This window comes from Lepidochelys olivacea, assembly GCF_965140295.1.
Source record: "Lepidochelys olivacea isolate rLepOli2 genome assembly, chromosome: 10".
Taxonomy (NCBI): domain Eukaryota; kingdom Metazoa; phylum Chordata; order Testudines; family Cheloniidae; genus Lepidochelys; species Lepidochelys olivacea.
This window is the reverse complement of record NC_140420.1, coordinates 49,743,012-49,766,729: the sequence shown is the minus strand read 5'-3', so window position 1 is coordinate 49,766,729 and position 23,718 is coordinate 49,743,012. Positions and strand designations below refer to the sequence as shown.

The 23,718-nt window shown below is 41.4% G+C and overlaps 1 protein-coding gene across 7 annotated transcripts in view; it reads right to left on the bottom strand.

Moving 5' to 3' along the window:
• Positions 1-266: 266 nt before the first annotated feature.
• Positions 267-23,718, bottom strand: part of PEAK1 (pseudopodium enriched atypical kinase 1) — a gene marked incomplete at its 3' end in the record, with an annotated part of 215,074 nt that continues 191,622 nt past the window's right edge. For all 7 annotated transcript variants that reach the window (XM_084641715.1, XM_084641721.1, XM_084641714.1 and 4 more), the window contains 2 exons: positions 21,614-22,362; positions 267-3,274 (listed from right to left, as the gene is read on the bottom strand). In XM_084641715.1, coding sequence (XP_084497841.1) covers positions 2,117-3,274; positions 21,614-22,362 — 1,907 coding nt within the window. The remainder of the gene's footprint in view (positions 3,275-21,613; positions 22,363-23,718) is intronic.

Below are 23,718 nucleotides of genomic sequence, written 5' to 3'. Positions count from 1 at the left end.
ATTACTGCACAATCAATGTAGGCTTCCACATACCACAAGGCTTGGCTCTAACAGATGCCAGAGAAATTTCACCCCCTTCAAATATGCGGTGTGTACACGGAGTTCGTTTCACTGACCTCATGCCTGCAGGACTGTTTGTTTGGTTTCCATGCATCTAGTCCAAGCATGCATATGCTATAAAAAGTGGCTATTTGTTTTCAAGACTGAAGTAAACTGATTTCTCACAGTTTTAACAAACAATGAAAAATGAAATATCAATCCATATAAAGAACACATGTAACTCTGCGCATTTATGTGCCAGGAAAGTAAAGGAAGGATTTGCAGATCTAGCATCAGGTAAAGTCTGGTAAGTAACGTAAACACTGTAATATACAGATTTTAAAAAATACATACAAGAATTGCACATATATCCATAGGAGAGAAGCACAGGCTCAAAACTTGGGCTGTATGTTTTCCACCACCCATCTCAGAATATTAAATATCACCTTTCATTTGCCCCCATTGTGTTCTTCAGAGATATTTGAGACAATTGAGAACCTAGCAATACTGAGCAAAGAGACCATCTGTATGATTGTAGGCGTTCCATAGGAAAGGTCGCTATCTCAGGGAAGGAAACCAGCAGCTGCCTCAAAAGGTGAAAAGTTCCTTCAGGTTGGACTTTTTTTTTTTTAAACTGTCACCTTAATACCCGCCAGTGCCTCCTTACTCTAAAATGATACCTGCAATGATCTCTGAGCTATGTCAACAGCCATTCAATTTTTAGGGATTTTTAGGATGTTGTCTGAAGCAGCTAGTACACTAGTAAACATTAGTTACTGATAGGAGATTTGTAGCCAAATACTGCTGTGGGGAAAATAGATCAGGTCACTGTTAATTACAGCTGCCAAACTTTAGAGGTCTCTCAGTAATTAAATAGCAGTGTTTGCCCCCCCGTTTTTCCCCTAGAGAAATGCATTTGAAGTAAAACCATCTCCATGTGGCCTGTTAGAAATGTTTAGTGCTTGTCTGTGTAGGTATCTCCTGCCAACACACCAGCACTGCCAATTCAGTCCTGCTTTGCAATATGCCACAAGTGGCTAGCAAACCAAAATAAAACACAAAGAAGGAGGCTGCTATTTTGATACCTGATGCACAGCAGCAACTGAAGGAGGACTGGTTACGTAATTTCTGTTTATTTCAAGCCCAGGCAGTGCCTTTTATGTGGGGGAGGGATGTTTCAGTTTTTCTTGGTATGTTATGTTGCTCTTGTTTAACACTGTTATATCTACAATACATGACTCTCTGGTCATATATACTGGTGGGAAGTTCTGCTTTTGCTTTTTAGTGGAGATACTACAGGTTGATAATCATAGGCTGATTAAGGCAGGATCCTTGGAATCCACGACCCATGATCAGAAGGGATATGGACAGGTAGCAAGTTAGAGAAGGCAACAATATTGGACACAGATGATTGCTGCCTGCTGGTTACTTGCTGGGATCAGAGGACTGCCCTATTTGGGAGGAAAATAAAAAATTTAAGAGTAGGAGTAAAATAAAAATCCACCTGAATGAGAAGACTAAGTGGATGAGCCTCAGCCTAGACTGAGAGGTAGAACCTTTCACCGGGGATGGAGCACAGGCAATAGATTTGTGGTCAGGGGCTCTAAACTTTGGTGGATCATTTGATTCACATTTATGATGAATTCATCTCTGTTGATGGTCATAAATGGTCACTGCTTTTTCTGCAGATGCTACCACTAGAAATGGCAGGATCCATCCAGAAGAGATGGGGAATTCATCCTCTATAGTAATATAAAACTAGTGGTCTCCTTAAAATTTTTCTCTCCCCTTTTTCAATCTGTTGAAAAATTAACCCAACCTTGGAGGTATATAATCCAATTGCAATCACTGTACATATGATTAAACAAGGAAGGCCTAGGAATTGAATAAAGTCTCCATCGTATCTTCAATAGGAGACAGTATTTCCAATTAGAACCTATTTGCGCAGGGTTGCTAGCTTTGAGATCTAGGCTGTTTTTCTCAGCAGACGTGCAAAGTGTGAACCCTAGAATAAAGAAGGTGGGAGCAGAATAGAGCAAGGAGTAGGGGGTTGAGGAAAAGCAACAGCTCATACAAACTAGTGTTGCTGCATGATTTTCACAATGCGACTGAGTGAATCGGTAGTGGCAAATGCCAGATATTGAGAACAAAGCCAGTCTTCAAGGCTGACTCCACGCTCCCTGTCCAAGGACTTCTCTGCAAACTTGATCATCATCAGCGTCCGTTTGATGTCCAGCCAGTTCTGCAGCACAGCATCCTTCCGTAGTGGGCTGGAACATGAGCTCAGAGTGTGAAACAAATCCTCACGTGGACCCCATAATAAACACTGAAGGATTCCCTTGGCCTCAGAAATAAGTATTCTCTCTGAAGGATTGGGATTCAGCAGGCAGCTGGCGAGTTGCTGGAGCCCATAGGAATAGAGGGAACGGGAGGGGATCCTGGGGAGGTCAGCACGGGTATACTCCTTCTCCTTCAGCTCTGGATTCTCATCAAAGGGGTTGGGTAAGTGCAACATTTCATAGATGAGGATGCCAGTTTGGAACTCATCACACTTTTTGTATTGTGTAGCAGTGATGATCTCTGGGGCAAGGCGGGATTGGTCCCGTAGGACCTCTGGATCTACCATATGTCTCTTTTGCTTGGCCTGTGAGAAATTGCTCACAATTAGCCTGGCTGGGCAAGCTGCGTTGGGATTGGGCTCCACAGGCTCATAGTTCAAAAGGCCTCCCCTTGGTCTGTAGTGAACCAGCAGTAGGTTCTCCAAGCGCAGATCACAGTGTGTGATGTGATAGGGTTTCAGGTGCTCCAGGCCTGAACACAGCTGTAAGAGCAATAGACACACCTGCCTTTCATAGAAGTCTGGGTTATTTGCATGGCGTGCTGTGGACTCTTGCACAAAGTCAGCCACCGTTAGGTATGGTACCTCCCGTGTGATGACCACAACACGGCTGCGCTGCTTGCTGATGGTCCGCTCACTGCCTGAGTTGTCTTTCTGTGAAGCCTCCAAACAGGAAGGGGTTTCTTTGTTCTTTTGCTCATCTTCTATCTCTCCTTCCTTTTCATCTTCCTCCTCCACCTCAGGTGCATTGGGATCCTCCCATGGAAGGAGGCGAACAGGTACATCAGCTAAGAAATGGCCACAGTCCTGTTGGATGTTAAAGTTAATAGCCAGACTCTGTCTGATAGCCAAGCTGTGGTAATACTGTTGGGATTCTTTAGCTTTGCTCTTACAAATCTGTTGGCAGAAAAGAGCACAAAACCAAAGTCAATTATTATAACTTTTAATTTGTAAATATTTTTTTCTTTTTAAATGTGCACCTGGCTGCCTGCTGCCAACCCCACCCCAAATACTAGAAATTAGGGAGAGTGAGGCTTAAAAACCCTCACCTCTGCCCTTTGGGAGCACACTTTGAAACTCTTATATGTTTTCATGCGTCTTACATTGATTGCTTTTTGGAGTGAAAGCTAAGGACTCTGGACTTCAATTTATTAATTTTTGGAATATACCATGAGGTAGTAAATGATGACACAGCCCACTGGAGATTTTATTTGATATATTTCTCATAGAATCATAGAACTGGAAGGGACCTCGAGAAGTCATCTAGTCCAGTCCCCTGCACTCGTGGCAGGACTAAGTATTCTAGACCATTTCTGACAGGTGTTTGTCTAACCTGCTCTTAAAAATTTCCAATGAGAGAGAATCCACAATCTCCTCAGGCAATTTATTCCAGTGCTTAGCCACCCTGACAAGAAGTTTTTACTAATGTCCAACCTAACCTTCCCTTGCTGCAATTTAAACCCATTGCTTCTTGTCCTATCCTCTGAGGTTAAGAAAAACAATTTTTCTTCCTCCTCCTTGTAACAACTTTTTACATACTTGAAAACTGTTATAATGTCCCCTTTAAGTCTTCTCTTTTCCAGACTAAACAAATCCAATTTTTTCAATCTTCCCTCATAGGTCATGTTTTCTAGACCTTTAATCATTTTTGTTGCTCTTCTCTGTACTCTCTCCAGTTTGTCCACATCCTTCGTGAAATGTACTCCAGTACTCCAGTTGAGGCCGAATCAGTGCAGGGTACAGTGGAAGAATTACTTCTCGTGTCTCGCTTACAACACTTCTGCTAATACATGTACTCCTAAGTTACTTTTCTGGGATGACCTTGGAAGATAATCTTATTTTTTTCCTACCTCTCTCTTTAGTTTATATAATCATCAGAAAGAAGACATAGGTAGAAAAGAATGTATGGTATCAGTTTTTGTAACACCCAGCAGTGATGGGGAAGTGCAAAGGCCTTCCTTTACTCTCCCATCATCATCTCACGGTTGATAGCCACCTTGGCCACAGCAGCCATAGGGACTGTTCAAACTGTTGATAAATTGTTCTCTGCTCATTCTATCCCTCCGTCTTCTAATATATCATTCAGTACAATTATGTCTGCCATTCGAGCATTACAATCCCATTTCAATCAATTCAATGGTAAATTGGATTGGTAGTCTCTAAAATTACTTCTTCGGAAGAGAATGTCTAAAAAGTAATAAATTAAAAACGTTGGCTCCCAATTCTATAAACATTTATGCATGAGAGTAACTTATAATTATATAATTTCAAGTAATGTTTGGATATTGATTCTTTCTGAGCAGTTAGATGGCTCAGATCTCGTTCATAAACTTCCTTTATTGTTTCAAACAATTTTGTGAAGAAAATTTCAATAATCTTTGCAGATTACTAAAACTTTCTAAATTACATTTGAATTTCTCCTCCAGCTGCTGCTTTGTGTAAAACATTGAGAGTTACTTTCACTTCACTAACTGATAGAGATAAAGCATGTTTGAACAATACAGAAATAAAGGAAATGTTACATTTTGCCTGATATAGTTCAAGTTCACAAATGTTCAGAAAGAAATGGTTGATGTTTAAATCTGAGTTATTAACATCATTTAGGGTTGCCAGGTGTCTGGTTTTCGACTGGAATGCCTGGTCAAAAAGGGACCCTGGCAGCTCCGGTCAACACTGCTGCTCAGGGTGCAAAACGTCCGGTCGGTAGCGTGTCGGAGCTAAGGCAGGCAGGCTGCCTGCCTGCCCTGGCTCCGTGCGGCTCCCAGAAGTGGCCAGCATGTCCAGCTCCTAGACACAGGGGCGGCCATGGGGGGTCCGTGCATTGCCCCTGCCCTGAGTGCAGGGTTCGCAGCTCCCATTGGCCGAGAACTGCAGCCATTGGGCACTGCGGGAGCAGCACCTGCAGGCATGAGCAGTGCGCAGAGCCCCCTGGCCCCTCCACCTAGGAGCTGGACATGCTGGCTGCTTCCGGGAACCGCCTGAGGTAAGTGCCGCCTGGAGCCCGCACCCCCCCCCCAGCACCCCAATCACCTGCCCCAGGTCGGATCTCCCTCCCACACGCTAACTCCCTCCCTGAACCCGCACCCCATACCCCCTCCCACGCCCCAGCCCTGAGCCCCCTTTTGCACCCAAACTCCCTCCCAGAGCCTGCACCCCGCACCCTCTCTGGCACCTGAACCCCCCTGTCCTAGCCCTGAGCCCCCTCTCGCACCCAAAATCCCTCCCGTAGCCTGCACCCTTGCCTACTTATCCCTGGCCCCAACCCAGAGCCTGCACCCCAGCCTGAGCGCTCACCCCCTCCTGCACCCCAATCTCCTGCCTCAGCTGAGTGAAAGAAGGTGGGAGAGAGTGAGTGATGGAGGAGGGGGGATGGAGTGATCAGGGGGCGGGGCCCCAGAGAAGGGGGTGTGGCCTCGGGGAGGGACAATGGGCACAGTAAGGGTGTTTGGTTTTGTGCAATTAGAAAGTTGGCAACCCTAATATCATATATTATTTGCATTTCAGTAGCAGCCTCATTGTACGAGGCAAATATGTAAAAAAGAGACGATCCCTGTCTTAAAGGACTTACTATTTTTAAGATTCTGGTCCTGCACAGACTTACGCATATTAACTTTACACACTAAGAGTGGTTCCATTGACTTCAATGGGACTTCTCACTGTGTGTAAAGTTAAGCACATACCTAATTCTCTGCAGGATTGGGACCTAAGTGATCAGCTGGTATAACTACAGCAGTACTTTCTACGTGCAAGGCTTAGATTGAGGGAAGACAGGAAGAGGTTGCTTTTTGGATTTTGATGACGCTAAAGCTTGGCTTAACTCATGTCTGAACAATGTGAAAGAAGAACAGAGTGATGAGGGGATAGATGGGTCAGGGGACAATTATGGCACAGTATTCTTTCTGATTTTCAGTAAAATGTTTTGATATGTTGTAGCATTTTTCTGTATATTAATTCATATGAATGTGTGCTATCATGTATTTTTTGCAGTTTCTTACAATTTTTGGGAATATTTGGTAGCTGTCTGTTTTTTCTAATATAGAATCCAAAGTAATTTAAGGACTTATACTTGACAAACTGTAATTTGGGGGGTGGGGGAGAGATCATTATTTCTTTGGAATTTTGTCTTTACTATTTGTTAATCACTACAATTTGATTGATGATGTGATTGAAAATGATAAATAAATGGAAAAAGTGGATCCTTAGATTGATAGTGTGTGCTGAGTATGTGAGTTTAGTGCTTGAGCGATAGCAATGCTCTTTACATTAGGAAAGAAAACTGGGGTGTTATTAGAAAATCCATTTCAAACAGCTCCATGTTAAACTGTGGTCCCTTCACGCCTTTCAACAGCAGCTCTGTAATGCTACCACATTATCTCTGAAAACAAGCATCTTTGAGGCCTGTGCCATTATCATCAGGATCTTTTTTAATTCATGTTAGGAGTTGCTGGTGGCTCTGCACATTTTGGGAAGTTATAAATGCCTGTAATGAAGGCAAAGGATCCCCCATCAATTGTATTCTCTCTGTAGAGACTCACTGATATTCTACTTGTTTAACAGATAAATAGTTGAACACTTAGGCCTACATTGTGTCTCTACATCCTCTTCCCACAGTAGAGTCACACTACTATGGAAGGAGATCTTAGAGACAGACACAAAGGCTCTGGGCATGCAGGCCAGAGCAGTGGCTGTTATGCCTTTTACAGGATACAGTGTGTGCAGCTTCCTGTGCCAGTCTGGTTCTGATGGCTAGTACAGAGGGAAAGTGCTGAACTTGCCTCTCGATATGCACTTTAAGAAGGCTAGTTCAATAGCTATGCATAATAATTACACGCCAGGAGTCCAGGGCTCTGACTAGCTTCCCTTCAGCTATTGTGCAAGGCTAGTCAGACTGGCCCTTAATTAAAAAAAAAGTATGTTTTTCATCTTTTATGTGTTTACACTATTAGCAACTGTAAATTACTGGGAGATTAAGTCCTCTGTGCTTGCCGATCAGAAAAGTGCACTGTCAGATAATCATATGCAATTAGACATGCTAGGTGATTACATTTTTGATTCAGTCCTCCTCCCTCTGATTCTGTGAATGTTCCAATACATCACAAATACCTGAGCCTCCCAAAACACAGACACACTGGAGTTTAAATTGCCTGTTTATCACTGTCATGTACAGGCAAAGCAAATTTACAAAATGCATTTTCTAGTCAATTTTATTTAAAAAGGAAAATGCACCACTTTCAGGAGCGAATGCCGATTGTTACTATATCTGAGCACTGGCTCTTCGTAATTTACACTCACAATGCATTTTTTAATGGTTGGAGAAGGGTGAGCTAACCCTAACCTCACCAATAGAATATCCCCCAAAGTCTTTTAAAAATACAGAAAGTGATAGTAGCTACGTGGCCCTGACCCTGCAAACATGCATGAAGTGAAATGTGTCAGCTGACAGTCTTGGAGACTTAAGTCCCCTGCTTCATAAAAGAACTGGTACTGCATAGGCAGCAAAAGGGGAGGCTTGCTGCACACCATACCACCAGTGTGTCTCAAATGTCATCTGGAAAAACATTCTGAAGGTGTGTGAGGGTAGTTCAGTTTCCACACCAGTTAAGTCTTTGGCCTCTTTCTTGGGATGGGCAGCAAGGGTGGCAATTCATTCCAGTTGGGGTGATGTTTCTCTATGACATGGGATACTTATCTAAAAATAAAGTGGTGTGTCCCTTTTCTATCCAAAAGTGCTCCTCAGTTTCCATATTGAGTTCTATGCATGGCATCTCCCTTCATTTTCTATTTCCATTCCATGCTTTGATATTTGTAACCTGGTTTGTGTTTCTGCTCTCATGACGATAGATGAACACCTGAGTTTACCCATGCTAAAAATAGCAACTTGTTAGTCCTGTTCAGTGACCGATTGTCATTAAACAATTGGAAGAAAGGATGTATTGTTTTCAGAGTGAGTTGGGAGAAGTAAATTCATTAACTCCACCAAGCCAATGAAATTTACCATTAGTCTGACAAGTTGTGCTGTAAAACCAGTGTTACCAGGCGTGTGTGGGTACGAATTTTATTTAATTTATTTATTTATTGCCTTTAACACCAATAAAGAATATTCTCTTGTGCTAGGAAAAAGGTTTATAATTAATAATCATAATCAAAGGAGAAGAACTCTGAATTTATATCCTGACATTTTACAGTAGATTATGCATAGATTAAGGCTCAAGTTCAGGGGTTCTCAAACCGGGGGTCAGGACCCCTCAGGGGGTCGTGAGGTTATTACATGGAGGGTTGCGAGCTTTCAGCCTCCACCCTAAAACCCACTTTGCCTCCAGCATTTATAATGGTGTTAAATGTACAAAAAAGTATTTTTAATTTATAAGGGGGGTTGCACTCAGAGGCTTGCTATGTGAAAGGGGTTACCAGTACAAAAGTTTGAGAACCACTGCTCAAGATGATCTATGCAGAACAAAACATCACTCTAAGTCATCTGAGCTGCTTTACAAGGAAGTGGTGTTTCTATGTATTCAACCCAAGTGGCACTGTATTTTCCTCCTAATCATGCCATCTGTGACTTTCAGAAGAGCAATAGAATGAAGGGTGGTTTTGGTACAGGATGGTTTGTGTGTGTGTTCGGTAACACAGAGTTCATAATCCATTTACTTCACCCAAAGAGTTACAGTTAAATAGATAGATCTCTCCAGATCTCCACATTCCGATTTCTCATATGATAGGTGTCTCATTAATCTTGATTATTATGATAACAATCTTATGATGTTAATTTAGATTGGAGTATTACGTTCTAGGAAGTAATTACTGTGCTCATGCAACAGACATTTTTCAAATATTAATAACTTGGGGTTTTTTTAATATCAAAATGATCTAGCCCAAATTGTAAACTAGTCACCCAAAAAGTGTTTCATTTTAAAAGTCAAACTTATTTTTTGTAAGAAAAGTATAAAATAGCATCTGTAAATAGCTCCTGTACCACATTTTATTTCACCCAAAGAGTCTTGGGACGATACTCAATGCCTCCTAACTAGTTCACAGTGATGCTACTTCAAGCAAAGGTGAGCTGGGGCGCATTTACTTTTGAATCCATCTATGCTTCTCTATTTGATGGCACAGAAGGATTGTTAAATAGCAATATGAGGGTTTCTTTTTTTCCCCACCCCATAAGAGCCCAGAAGCAAGGGATCAAGACTAACTCCTGAACTCCAATACCTCATATTACACTGCTAGGCAGCCCTTTTCCCTCTCCTCCCCGCATCTGCCTTTTTTTTTTTTTTAACAGCCAAACTATTTTTGAAATTTTGATTTGGAAGTTTTTATGGATCTAATTTTCAAAAGTGCTGAGCATCTACAACTCCAATGGAAGATGTTAGTGTGCCAAACCTCTCAATTTTTTTTTTAAATTACTACCAAGCTTAGAACAGCAGCAGCTCAGGCAACATAATTTGCACAAACTATTAACCTCTGAAAATATGGGCTTTAAAATTAGAGTTGGTCCTGAGGTGTAAAGTTCCAATCCAGCTCCAATCTTTCCCCAAATTTGGTGTGTAGGTGTGCATAAATGTTTGGAGTGTTTGGATCTGTTTTTGTTTTGATTTATTTTAAGGGGGTGGAACAGGGAGGGGAGATCATAGCCACTGGGTAAATCTGGATCCAAATATAGATCCAAACTTCCAAGTTCAAGAGTTTTTTAGATCTGAGGTTTTATTTCAGGCTACCATTGTTATTTAGAATGAAATATTACACACTCTCCTGTACAACAACACTATAGGTTACTGTTATAGCAATGAAATATATAGTTAAGACTAAATCCTGTAACCATTGTAATCAATGACAAAATGATGAATGACTCCCCTTAATATTTTGTTAAAGATGACAACCAATCACTTTTAATGAAACTTCAAAATATAATGACACTTTTGAGACTAAGTGGCACTACTGGGAGAAAACATCAGGAAAAATTCTCACAAGGTCCCTGTTCTATAAGGAGAAAATGACATGTATGTATATGTGACATGTACAAAAGGCAGGGGGAGAACTCAGATCTGATTAGAGATGAGTTGTCTGCTCCTGGTCTTTGTTTACAAACAAAATAATGTGAAAACTGAAAGAGGCAGCTGGTTAAACTGCTGACAATAGACAAATACTAAGATTTGTTCAATATATACAGGCTGTGTAATTCACAAAAGGAAATGAAAAGCCAGACTGTCTCCCCACAGCACTCAAAGATGAGAGTCTGAAGACAAATCAGTCACATGTCTGAATTCATAAAGCAGATGCATTTAAGAGAAGGTCTGAATTGAAACCAGCAAAAATTTGGCATCCAGAGGAGTGTCTAATTGCTCTTCAGACACCCACCCCCAAGCTCCGAGACACAGCTTCATGAATCTGGACAAGTGCTCAAGTTTTAGATAGGGCAGGTCAGATTCCCTCAGTACTAACAAATATTTTGTCAAAAAAAGGAAAATTCAGTGAAATCAGCAGAGACACATTAAGTTTTTCTGTCCGTAGGCAGTTTGATGAACATAAAGTATATTTACAGGCATCCACTGTACTACTTGCAGTTAGAAAAGATTGCTGATGTGAACCAGGCCCTCACAGGGTCTCATCATCTTCCATGTGGAAGTTTCTATTCAAACCTTCACTGTGAGCTTCCATTTAGGAATCGAGGATTCTAATCTCTTATGTAGCTAATGACTACTGGTCTCCATACTCCAATGACCACAATGACATTATAAGGCATTTTATATATGGAATAATCATCCCCAAGTATTACCTAAAATTTTAAAACAGTATGTGGGAATTTCACTCTGTGAGTCACATTACCATTAATGAGAGTCATACAACTAAATACCTATGTACCCCTTTTAAACGGTTTAGAGAACAGCAGTTATGGTCTATAAAATCTAATGTAGATATTAAGGGTTCTAGACCGCCCACCATTAACTGCCAAAGGTGTTAGAGGGGCAGCTTCTTCTCTATTAGTGACAATTAGTCCTATGTCACTGTTAAGAGTAAATAAACAAAGCCATGCCCCGTGCAGGATTTCCCAAGCCCTACTCAGTCGTTCCATTGTCACAGGCCAGCTTATAGTAGAAATCTTGCTGCCTTTTTACCCACGTGCTACTCTAAATCTTTATTACAGGGTCGAATAAGGGAAAAAGATGGATCCTGATTTATTAATTGATCAAAGACAAGCACTGAAAGAAGCTAAGATGATAGGCATTTAGCATCTGGTCCAGTGAAGCATCAGAAGTTGAACTATGAAGGCATGATAAGTGATAATGCACTTGATGGAAAAAACTATTATTACCCTGTTCCGTAATAACTGTGGTTCTTCAAGATGTGTTGCATATGTCCATTACGCTCTTGGTGTTGGTGTGCCCAGCCCTTGGAAACTTTTTACCTCAGCAGTACCCATTGAGCAGCTCAGCTCCCTCTGCTGCTGCACACCATAGCATGCAGGTAAAAAGGGCAGAGCTGCCCCAGCCCCACTCTATTCCTTCTTGCCATAACTCTGATGAAGAGAGGTAGGAGGGCAGGTTGTGGACTGAAGGCATGCAACACATCTCAAATAACAACAACAGTAACGGAACAGGTTAGTAACAGTTTTTTCTTCTTTGAGTGATTGCACATGTGCATTCCACTCTTGGTGACTCACAAGCCATAAGACTGGTTTCAGAGTAACAGCCGTGTTAGTCTGTATTCGCAAAAAGAAAAGGAGCACTTGTGGCACCTTAGAGACTAACCAATTTATTTGAGCATGAGCTTTTGTGAGCTACAGCTCACTTCTTCGGATGCATACCGTGGAAACTGCAGAAGACATTATATACACACAGAGACCATGAAACAATACCTCCTCCCACCCCACTGTCCTGCTGGTAATAGCTTATCTAAAGTGATTATCAAGTTGGGCGATTTCCAGCACAAATCCAGGTTTTCTCACCCTCTGCCCCCCCCCCCACAAACTCACTCTCCTGCTGGTAATAGCCCATCCAAAGTGACCACTCTCTTCACAATATGGTCTTCACAATATGTGAAGAGAGTGGTCACTTTGGATGGGCTATTACCAGCAGGAGAGTGAGTTTGTGTGTGTGGGAGGGGGGGGGGGAGGGCGGAGGGTGAGAAAACCTGGATTTGTGCGGGAAATGGCCCAACTTGATAATCACTTTAGATAAGCTATTACCAGCAGGACAGTGGGGTGGGAGGAGGTATTGTTTCATGGTCTCTGTGTGTATATAATGTCTTCTGCAGTTTCCACGGTATGCATCCGATGAAGTGAGCTGTAGCTCACGAAAGCTCATGCTCAAATAAATTGGTTAGTCTCTAAGGTGCCACAAGTACTCCTTTTCTTTAAGCCATAAGACTGTGATCCTGTAGGCAGGATCAGAGTCTATTTCAATAAAGATTGGAGAACAACTCAACCCACTCTAGTATAGTCTCTTGAGATTGAGCCACAGCACAGAGGGAGGCAAACATGTGGACCAAGGACCAGGCTGCCACTCTACAAATGTCTGCAATGGGAACTTGTATCAGAAAGATCATCCTTGCCAACTGTGACCTTGTCAAATGAGCTTTGACTGTGTCAGGTGGGGCAACATTACCTAAGTCACAGTACATGTATATGCAGGATGTGATCCAGGAAGAAATTCTCTGGGTGGAGAGTGATTGATCTTATTCTGTCTGCCATTGCTATGAACAGCTGGAAGGATTTATGAAAGTGACTGGTTCTGCCCAGCTAAAACGCCAAGTCTCTTCTGATGTCCAAGGTATGCAAACGCTCTTCCTCCCTGATCGTACATGGTTTTGGGTAGAAATACAAGCAAATAAATTAGCTTGTTCATTTGGAAAGAGGAAATCATCTTTTGGACAAACTTCAGATGAGGACTCAGGTAAACCCTGTCCTTAAAAAAAGATTGTATCTGGGGGTCCTGACATTAACTGCCTAGGGACGTTATGGAATCTTCATCATTGGAGATTTTTAAGAGCAGGTTAGACAAACACCTATCAGGGATGGTCTAGATAATACTTAGTCCTGCCTTGAGTGAAGAGGACCGGACTAGAAGACCCCTTGAGGTCCCTTCCAGTCCTACAATTCTAGGATTAGCTTCCCTACTCTTCTGGCCGAGGCAATGGCCACCAAAAATGCCACCTTCATTGATAGATACAGCAGCGAGGAGGTAGCCGAAGGTTCAAACAGGGAACCTATACATCTTGACAATACTAAGTTTAGATCTAGGAAAGGGATAATAGAAGCTAGGGTGACCATGCAAAACTTTATCCTTTTTAAGAATTTGTTGAGATGATGCAGGTCTAAAATTGGTTTGTGACACACTTTTGCTTTTGGGTTTAGGAGATGTTGGAAATAAAACCCCTTCCCTCTGAGAGTACATAGAACCTCTTCTATGGTCCCCACACTAAGGAGCAACAAACTTCCTGGATAAGGAGTTTCTTGTGAGAGTGTTACTGAAGAGGAATAGGAAGGGAGAATGGCAGTGAGGGGCAGAAGCAAACTGGAGAGTATATCCACTTCAACAGTGCTTGAGACCCACTGGTCTGATGTAATCTGGGACCAAGAACTGTGGAAGTGGAACAGACAGTTTGCAAAGAGATATGGAGACTAATATGTTGACTTCAACTGGCCCATCAAAATTGCCTGCTTTGCAGTTCCTGAGTGTCTTGAGGGGCCTGGAGCCAGAGGTGAAACAGCAGGAGGGTAGGTCTACACCTCTAACCCCGGACCTCTTTTTTGATACGCCCTGCCGAGGAGGAGTGGGATATCAGTGTGTCTACTGTGACGGATACAGTTTCAGGACTGGGGCAGGTGTATACACACCTAAGGACTTCAGGATGGCTCTAGAGTCTGTAAGTCTGTGGAGCTTGCTGTCAGTCTGGTCAGAGAATAGAGAAGGACCCTCAAATGGCAAGTACTTGATAGTACAAGCCATGATGATCCTCACATGTCCACTGAGGCGACTGTGGTTCTAGCTGCCTAGTCTGCTGTGTCCAATGCTGCCTGCAGTGAAGTTCTTCAGACTAGTCTGCCCTCATTGACCATAGAAGAGAACTTCTGGCTAGCTTTCTCCCGAAGCACTTCCTTGAACTTTTCCATGGAACCCCCTGAATTAAAACTGTATCCTCCCAACAGAGACTATTGGTTAGTGATACACAGCTGCAAACCCCGTTGAATAAACTTTCTGCTGAATAAGTCTAGCCTCTTAGTGTCGTCTGAGTTGGGGGTGGCAGCCTGATGCCCCAGTTGTTCTCTCTCATTAGTTGCTCTAACGACTAATGAGCCTACAGGTGGGTGATAAAGATACCCAAACCCTTGGGAGGATACATAGTATTTTCTGCCCTCTTAGAGGTGGGAGGCAAAGAGGATGGAGTCTGCCATAAAGTCTTTATCAGCTATAGCATGACCTTGTTAATTGGCAGAGCTACTCCGGAGGGACCCACTGATGATCAAATGTCAACCAGGAGACATGAGGACTCCCTGACCTCTTTGACCTGTACACCTAGGTCTGCAGCCACTCTCTTTAACAACAACTGATGAACTTTAAAATCAGCAGAAGAAGTAAAAGTCATGCCAGACGAAATGGCCACGTCTGGATAGGACGAAGAAGAAGCCAAGACTGGAGGGGATAGAATATCTTCTAATCAGCCGTTGTTCTGGTTCTGGAACCTCCTCTTGATGCTCGGTACTGGGCCTGGCGCCAGATTCTGGGGATGGAGCAGCTCTGGGTGTAGATTCAAGCATACTACATGAGGGCACTGAGTATGCCTGGTGTGGGGAAGATATAGAAGCTGGGGGAAGACCCCTAGAATTCCAAAATGGTCACTGATACAGGGCAGGGCCCCTCTGTCCCAGCCATATTTCCAGGTTAGGTCTCATCGAAGTAGGGTGACCAGATGTTCTAATTTTATAGGGACAGTCCTGATTGTGGGGGCTTCTTCTTATATAGGCACCCATTACCTCCCCACCCCGACCCACTTTTTCACACTTGCTATATGGTCACCCTACATTGAAGGGTCATGGTGATAGGTGGGAAGAGCGGATCTTGTGCAGACTGGTGGGTACTCCTTTAGGGTTGTGATATGCAAGGTCCTACCTCCGAGTCTGATATTGAGGATTCTCCTTCCTCTGACTATGTGGATTCTCCTTTCTCTGACTAAGAGGATTCTCCTTTCTCTGACCAGTTGGTGGGGGGACTTGTGTGAGAGCTTGGCAATGGATGGAGTGATGCCTTTGGATGATACAGAAAGGCTGCCTGTCTGAGGAACAGACAACTGCAGTACTGGAAGTTGAAATGCTGGCAGAAATGGCAGTAGTGCTGAAGGACTGGACTTCTGTAAGGAAGGAGACACTGGCACCATGAGGCAGAGCAGGTTTCTTGCCTCTGAAAACACCTCTGGGATAGTTGGCACCAAGATGCTCTCTTGTTGTGTGTCAAAGAAGCTGAGAGTGCCCCATGTGAAGCTAGAGCTGACTTAGGTACCGATTTGGAGGAGGAGTGCTTAGGTTTCAGGTGCACTCTACTCAACTCCTTCTCAACCCTCTTACCAGACATAGAAGGTGGAGACGGTCCCCTGGCTGGTGCTACTTTGGAAGCAGGATGAGGGAGAACAGTGAAATCCTGGCACCAAAGTTGGAGGTGCACTTCTCCCTAAAGCTGCAGCACTCTACACTGAGTCAGACCAGGAAAGCCTAGTCACCCTATCCTTCTTTATTTGAACTCCCTGAAAATCTGGCACTGGTCCTTCACGTATGCTTCCCCAAGCACTTCAGGCAGCTATTGTGTGGGTCACTCACTGACACAGGCCTGGAGCAAGAAGCACCTGGCTTGAAACTCCTGAGGCGTACCTCAGTAGCATGAATAGAAAAAAAACCCAAACAGGGAAAACAAGAAATCTGAAAAACTTATTATATATAAATGTTACTAACTATCCTAACAACACTAAAGACTAACTACACACATACACTATGATCACAAAGGCTGGGAGAAAGAATTCTGGTACAGAAGAGTTCCAATGACTGTCATAGGCGGTAAGAAAGAACTTAGGTGGGCTAGGGGCAGTTCTGCCCTTTATACCTGTATGCAGTGGCACACAACAGGAAGGGAAGCTTGACCCGTCCAACAGGTACCACTGAGGAAAAAAATTTGAGGGTCACGTGCTGGGTGCACCAACCCCAAGAATTGAATGCACACATGCAGTCATTCAAAGAAGGAATTGATTGATCCAGGATGGCAAATCCTATGTTTCTAGTGCTCATAAAGAATGAGTCAAAGGATGCAGAGTAGTGGTCAACAACCTCTGTATACTGTGATAGAAAATTATGGGGAGAGGAAAGGCAAAGAAGGGAGATATGGATATTAAGCTCTAATTATATGTGTCCACCTTCCTTTCACTGGTGCCCATGTCAATACATAAACTCTATAGTTGGGGTCCTTGAAATCCAGTCTATAACTGTACATTAGTTTAACAAAGCTAGATTCCTTGATCTCTCCATTTCCATTGTCTATCCTTTTCCCTCAAGGAAGCAAGAATTTCATGTTATAAGACTCTAAAAAATGCTCTGCATTAGCTTTTATTTTTTCATTATGGGTCCAGTCAGCCTAGGATACTGTTAGCGGACTTCCACTTTAGCAGCAGGGAATCTCATTTTTACTATGTCCTATGCATTTTACAAGGCCTTGGTGAACCTTAAACGAGATGGATATGTGGGGAATGAATTGCAGAATGATGAAAATGAGAAACACTGAGGATCACACAAACACTGTACCATCTGTGCTACTTTGTTGTATTACACAAAAGCACTACTGCAAATGAAATACAGTGTCAAATGAAAGCTTGCTAATCCCACATTAATACCTTGTACTTGGCACAACCTGCTTTCTAAGAGTCCAGTTTGATCACTGACCTTGTTTCACTGATCTGGCTTTGGGAGTAATGCTTTGCTCTTTTGCTGGTATGCCAAGACATAAAAATTCAACGTTACTGTGACTGCACTATAATGGATTAAGTGTTTAATGTATAAAACTGTGGCTCAATCCAAACTATAGGGTATTGTGACGATCTGCAGTAAGACTTTTGCCAGAAAGGTCATTCAATTTAGAGTCTGAGTTACCAAAAAAATATTCTCATGCCCTCATCAGGTGCATATGCCCAAATGGAATATACATTTTTTTCAGTGGAAAGCAGCCAGCCAGCATTTTACTTATGTTTTGTTATGTTTTATGCTTTGGGAATGAATCTTAGCAAGAACTTTAAGGTCATACAGCTTTCCAGGGAAGCTCCCACCATCCTGCAGCAAGGACTCAAGATATAACAAAGCCATAAATTATGGTACTTGCATTTCCATACACTCCCAGCCTGTTTACCCCATGATAGTCCCCAGGCTACTCCACCTTACCTCTAACGCAACATCTGATTGCAGCCAAAATATTAAACGCACACTTCAGGCCAGGACCTCCTTAATGGTTCCTGCTGCCTGATTGTTCAAGATGGCTTCTGAACTATGATCTCAGGTATGCATAATAGTGTTCAATAATTTTTTATGCTGCTTCAGTCTTGATAATGTTCAATATTGAATTTTAAAAGTGGAAGTAGTTTCCACTCCAGTTTGCTCCACTGCATCACTGAAACACTAATTACCCATGTTCACAGTCCAAACCTGACAAGATTCTCAATAATCACTTATTTCTGCTAATGCTTTTTTACTTAGGTCCCTGCTATACTGCTGCTTTATTCAGTATGTTCAAGGATAACACCCAATACTGGGATGAGACAAACTGCACTTGTCCAATATACTTTACAAAAAGCTAGTCTTCACTGCTCACTTGCATTTCACTACAAATCTGGAACTGCTGATAAGGATACTGTTCCACTGCTACGGAGGAACACACACAGACACATTGACCCAGCTCTACCAATTATTTAGAACATGGATTAGTTCTTGTTTGTGAAGAGAAAATATCTAAGGAATTTTATAAAAGGTTTGTAAAGAGATCCTTGTTTTTGCTTGTTTGAAATGTAATTCTGAGCTGACTGGAGCCATTGTTTTGGTTTGTATCGTTTCAGTCAAAGCAACTTGCACATAGTTTGGTGTACCTTTTTGCAAAGGACATTTGTTAGTGGGAGACTATTTATTTATTTATTCATTTATTCAGCAGGCAAGCATGTCCTGACACATGCCATGGCTAAAATTGCACACCTTTACAAACAGTTTTATTCCTGCAATATCTAGGCAAAACAGATGAGTTGGGGACAGGATGGTTTTCCATCACACCTATTAAATTGTCATTATCTATTAAAATTAATAAAACATAAAAAAATGTTCTGGTATACTCATCTGCACAGAAGGTGCATTCTACTGGGATGTTTCTGAAGACTCAATTCAGCAGTAGTCAATTGGTAAAAGTCTAATTCTTAATACTACTGGAACATAGTTTTTGCTTTTTAATATAATTAGAAACTATATCTCTTTTGAAGATTCAGAAACAATGTATAATTTTTGTACTTATGGATAACAACACTTAACATTACATATAGTTTTGAAAAGTTCATTATATTGTTTTCTATAAAGTAGTAACAAAAGGACAAAAAATATTCCATTTTTAGAAACTCTTTCAGATCTAATATAAAGTCATAGAACCTAGTAAGAGTTTGTCAAGCCCTGGACCAGATTCTTAGGTGATGCAGTTTGGCATAGCTCTATTGAAGTTAATGGAGCTGAACATATTTATGCGAGCTGAAGATACGGCCCCATGTGTATAATTCTTAAGAGACCTTCAAGATAGATCTTGTATGATTCTTCTGCTACTATAAGTTGTCTAACAATAATAGGCAGTCCATATTATGGGTTCACTGTAGGATTTGATCTCAATATCTGTATTTTTTCATGGTTTAAAATGCCATAAGTATAGACCATTTACACTGTAGATGGATGATTACAAAATTTAGTTAGAATTAAAAAATCTGTAGGAGAGTAAAATCCTGCTATTTTTGCCAGCGCTCTTAATTTACAACAGTTCAATGGATTTTGTTTGTTTGTTTGTTTTTTACATGATATGTTTTTGAAAAATCTTGATCCTGGACTGAGATCTTGTATATCAAGGCTCAGCATGGAGCCAAATGTTATGGTAGAGTTATAAACCCCTTTAAAGGTGAGTTTATAATAAAACCCTTGACTATATTTTAGAGAATGACATTGCAATAAAAAAAATCCATCAAGGAAACACAAATAAAGTGAGCCAGTCTTGGTTGAAAGCATAATATTTGAAGATATGAAAGGGAGAAAATGGAAAGACAACAGCAATTCCTTTGAGCTAGCACTACTTTGCTTACAAAGAATCAGTGAGCATTTGTAGTCAAAGTATCTTCCTACATTACATTCACTGCCAGGGAAGTTTTTTTCAAGCCTAACATTTCCTCTCACCATGATAGCACAACAATCCATAGTGACCTGTGGTTAAATGGCATGTTATGGATCCTTCACTCTAGAGTCCTTCATACCTATTAGATTACAGTAAATGCCTACAAGTTTGTGAACTGATTTTCAAGATAACAGTGTTTCAGGTAATAAAGAAAAAAAATAGCATACATTTGGCTATACTCTCTCCTTTCAAAATACATTTAAAAAACAAACTCAAAAGCTCTACTGCATGTTTGGAAAGGCTTTAAGTCACTTTCATCAATGAAACATTTTTATTCAGTGTTTAATGTAACACTTCCATCTCTAGATCTGCTGACCTGTCATAGTGCATGAAACAGCAAACCACCTGCCACTTCTTCTTGGCAGATTATTTCTGCATCATTACAAGCAAAAAAAATCAATGGAAGACCATTGATTTTGCAACCGGACAAGATTGCCAGACAAATAATACATCATAAAGTTATTCATGTCTTGGTTCTCAGTTGTTTTGAGTCAGCAGACAGTTCACTTCATCATCTTATAATGGCATCCATATTACAACTGTGATCTTTGCAACAATAAAGGACCTGGATGGCTGAACAAATATAAACTCAATAGAATGTGGCAACACTTCAATGCAATATGTAACCTTGAAAAACCTCCTGAAGAGATGCCTTTTCAAATTCAGAACCTATTTTATATCAAGTTAGCATTGATGTTCTTGCTTTCTAGCTTCTCATTCTGTTTTAATAAATAACGGTGGTTGTGAGTAATAATTACATTTTGCCCTTCTGTAGTACCATCACTATGAGAAGCTCAACTTGCTTTATAAACATTAATGAATTTAGGCTAACAATACCCATGTGAGGTAAGAAAAATCATAATTTTCATTTTAAAGTTGGGGAAATAGAGTTACAGAGATTCAGTTGCTCAAGGTCACATAGGAAGTCTATGGCAGAGCAATGAATAGAACATAGGTTTCCTGGCTTCCAGTCATCCTTCATATTACAGCACATCCTATCAGATGAACATTATCGTCTCATTAGCAGTGGAGGTGTGGGCACCCAAAGGGAGGGTGAGTAAATCTCCTATATGAATCACAAACATGATAAAATAACACAAACCCTTTATTAGGTAAGATAACTGTTCATTTGCATATGAAATAAGTACCTGGATGTTTTTCTGACCAGGATAGTGGAATGGAGTATTCAATAAAAAGAGCTAATTCTTTTTTCACTGAAATACAGCACTAGCCAATCAACGTTCCTCAGTTCCATTCATTTTTCATGTAGCACGCAAGGCCATACCGATGGCAAGATAGGGCTTCAGAATGGCTGGTGAGAATTTAAGGGTTTGTAAGGGAATGGAAAGGTATGCTAATTAAGAATGTATATAAATAAAATCCATAGACAGCCATATGTATAAACCTTTGAAATCACTCCTAATTAAAAATGAGAATTTGGTAACTCTGCATGCAAATGAACTTAAAGGTTCTACTACTGAAGGCTTCCAAGAGCCCGCCTGCACACAGCTGTTTATATCATTCTTATGTCATAACATAATAGCTATGCTAAACAGCTAGTAAGAGAGTTGGTGGCTTTTAAAAAATTGCCCCAAATGTACAACAAACAGGGGATCCAGCTAAAGGTTAATTATGCCATTGACAACAGTGGCACTTTAAAGAAAGAGGGGCCAGTAGCTGTAGATCATTACTGTACATGGATTAGCTATTGCAAACAGCACAATTAGGTATACTGTAATACACAGGGTTTTATTATTAATATTACTGATGTCTGGGACAACCATTTTTGAAACCTCCTTCTTACCTTGACTGCATAATTGTTGAGGGGATCTTTTGCATAAGAAGCTGGGTAGTAAACTGCATCACCTGCTTCACAGCATGGCCTGTCACTGGTTAGCCTGAAGTCTGACCAGCTGTCCACTCCAAATCGCAGCTGGTCTTTCTGTCCTGCCATGAAAAGATCTTCGCACTGGTTTGCCAACTTCTTCAGTGAATCAGTATGAAGGCTTCTAATTTTGCCTACCACCTCCTCTCGGTTCTCAATTCCTCGATAAAGTGCTTGCCTCTGTGGCTTCTGTATATTCTTGCTCTGCTTAGTCTGAGAGATGTATCTTCCAGACAGAGACTCCATGCTGTTGGAACACCTATCCTTAATACTGGGAGTGGTTAAGCTAGAAATGCTGTTGGCTGTTGAGTTGGTTGCTTTTCCTTTTCTTAAAGGCCTGTCCAAGGAATCTCCTGACTCATTGTCCAATGCCTTGAGTTCTGAGCTGATTGAAGAGCAGGCACTGCTTGCTTCCCAGTTGGTATCAATGTCATATGTAGGGTTGGCCACAACACAGAGATTGTTCTCCAGGGTCTGTTTCTGAAGTTCTTTGGGGATCGGCTCTGTGTTGGCTCTCAAAATGGTTTTCTTTGGCAGTGGAGGTGGTGTTGGCTGTAAGCTGTTAGTTGCCTCTTGGTCTGCTATTCCTCCAAAGGCAATGGCATCATCCAAAGCTCCCTTTGGCTGCCGGGGCTGCTTTGGAGGTATCATGGCTGCCCTGGACTGACCTGTGTAATAAAAAACAAACAAACCCAAAAGCTTTAGAACACTTTGGATTTACTGTGACTGCATATTCACACTTCACAAAAAAGTGTAAGTGGGCAACTGAGAAAATAGCTGGATGATTGATGTAGATGACCACAATCTCCTCAAATCCAAGTCTGACAAAAAATGAAGGTGTGAGGCTGGTGCTTGGAGGGATAAAACTAACATAACGAAACCAGCACCAGATGTATACTATCACATAAAGAATACCTTGACTTGTTTAACTGGGCCTGTGCATAAAACAGGTTTCAGTGCTAGCATCTTACATTTCATGAGCTTACTTAAAACATGAAAGAGAATGCAAATCAGAAGTATGGACTGTCAAGCCTAGCATTCTAGACGAATTCCAATCTGAGTAATTACATTCTGTCTCCCTTAATTCCCCCTGCAGGCAGCTGATTACAGTATTCTTCCTCACTTCCTGTTCTAAACTGCTATGTACTTTGAGTGGGTGCTTCTGTATTTCACCCCAGAGATGTCTACATTTTACTGGTGGATGGAGTGATCCCTCTTTGTATATACGCATGGTAATTTGTAAAACACTTTGGGATCTGAGAGGGGTTACATACATTCAAAATATTATAAAACATAAACCAGGACACCTGCAAGAAAAATAGCACACTGTAGATATCTAAGCAATGATATCAGAGATAATCAAGTTTGTCTCTGCAAATTCATTAGTAACTTCATAACAAACAGAAGAGTAAGAGCCTAAGTCTGCTACCATTTAATTGACAAGATTTCCCCCACTAATTTCAGTAAAAGCAGGACTGGGTTCTGGGACTGCAGAAATATACAAGCTTACTTCCCTTCCCCCCACCCCCACCCCCCGCAGCCCCCAATATCAGAGATTAATAGAAATAGTAATGATCTCTGACACCCCTTTCCCTTGCTCATTTTTCAGTGGCTGCTGTATTGGGACTATTACATGCATAGACATCCTGATCTAGAACCAGTCAAGAGATTCCAATCTGCAGTTTTGGATACACAAAAAACCTGAATTTCCACTGACAGCCTGTGCTTCCTGAGAGGATAAAACTTCCTGTAATGTGTTTTGGTTGGATTTTAGAGAAGGCAATTATGAATCCTTCAAAAATTGGGGGTTGGGGTGGGGAGAAAAACAGGATGAGTGACAGATGTGCTGCTCTGTGAGGCAACTGCTCCTTGTATAAAAATAAAATGATGCATTTTTTTCGTTTCTAATAAATCAACTGCTATTTTGAGAGGAGTTATTTTGTAAATTTTCTACCATATCTGTGAGGATCATTGACCATAATTATAAGGTAGGAAGGCAATTTCTACAAATGCAATGGAGCAAG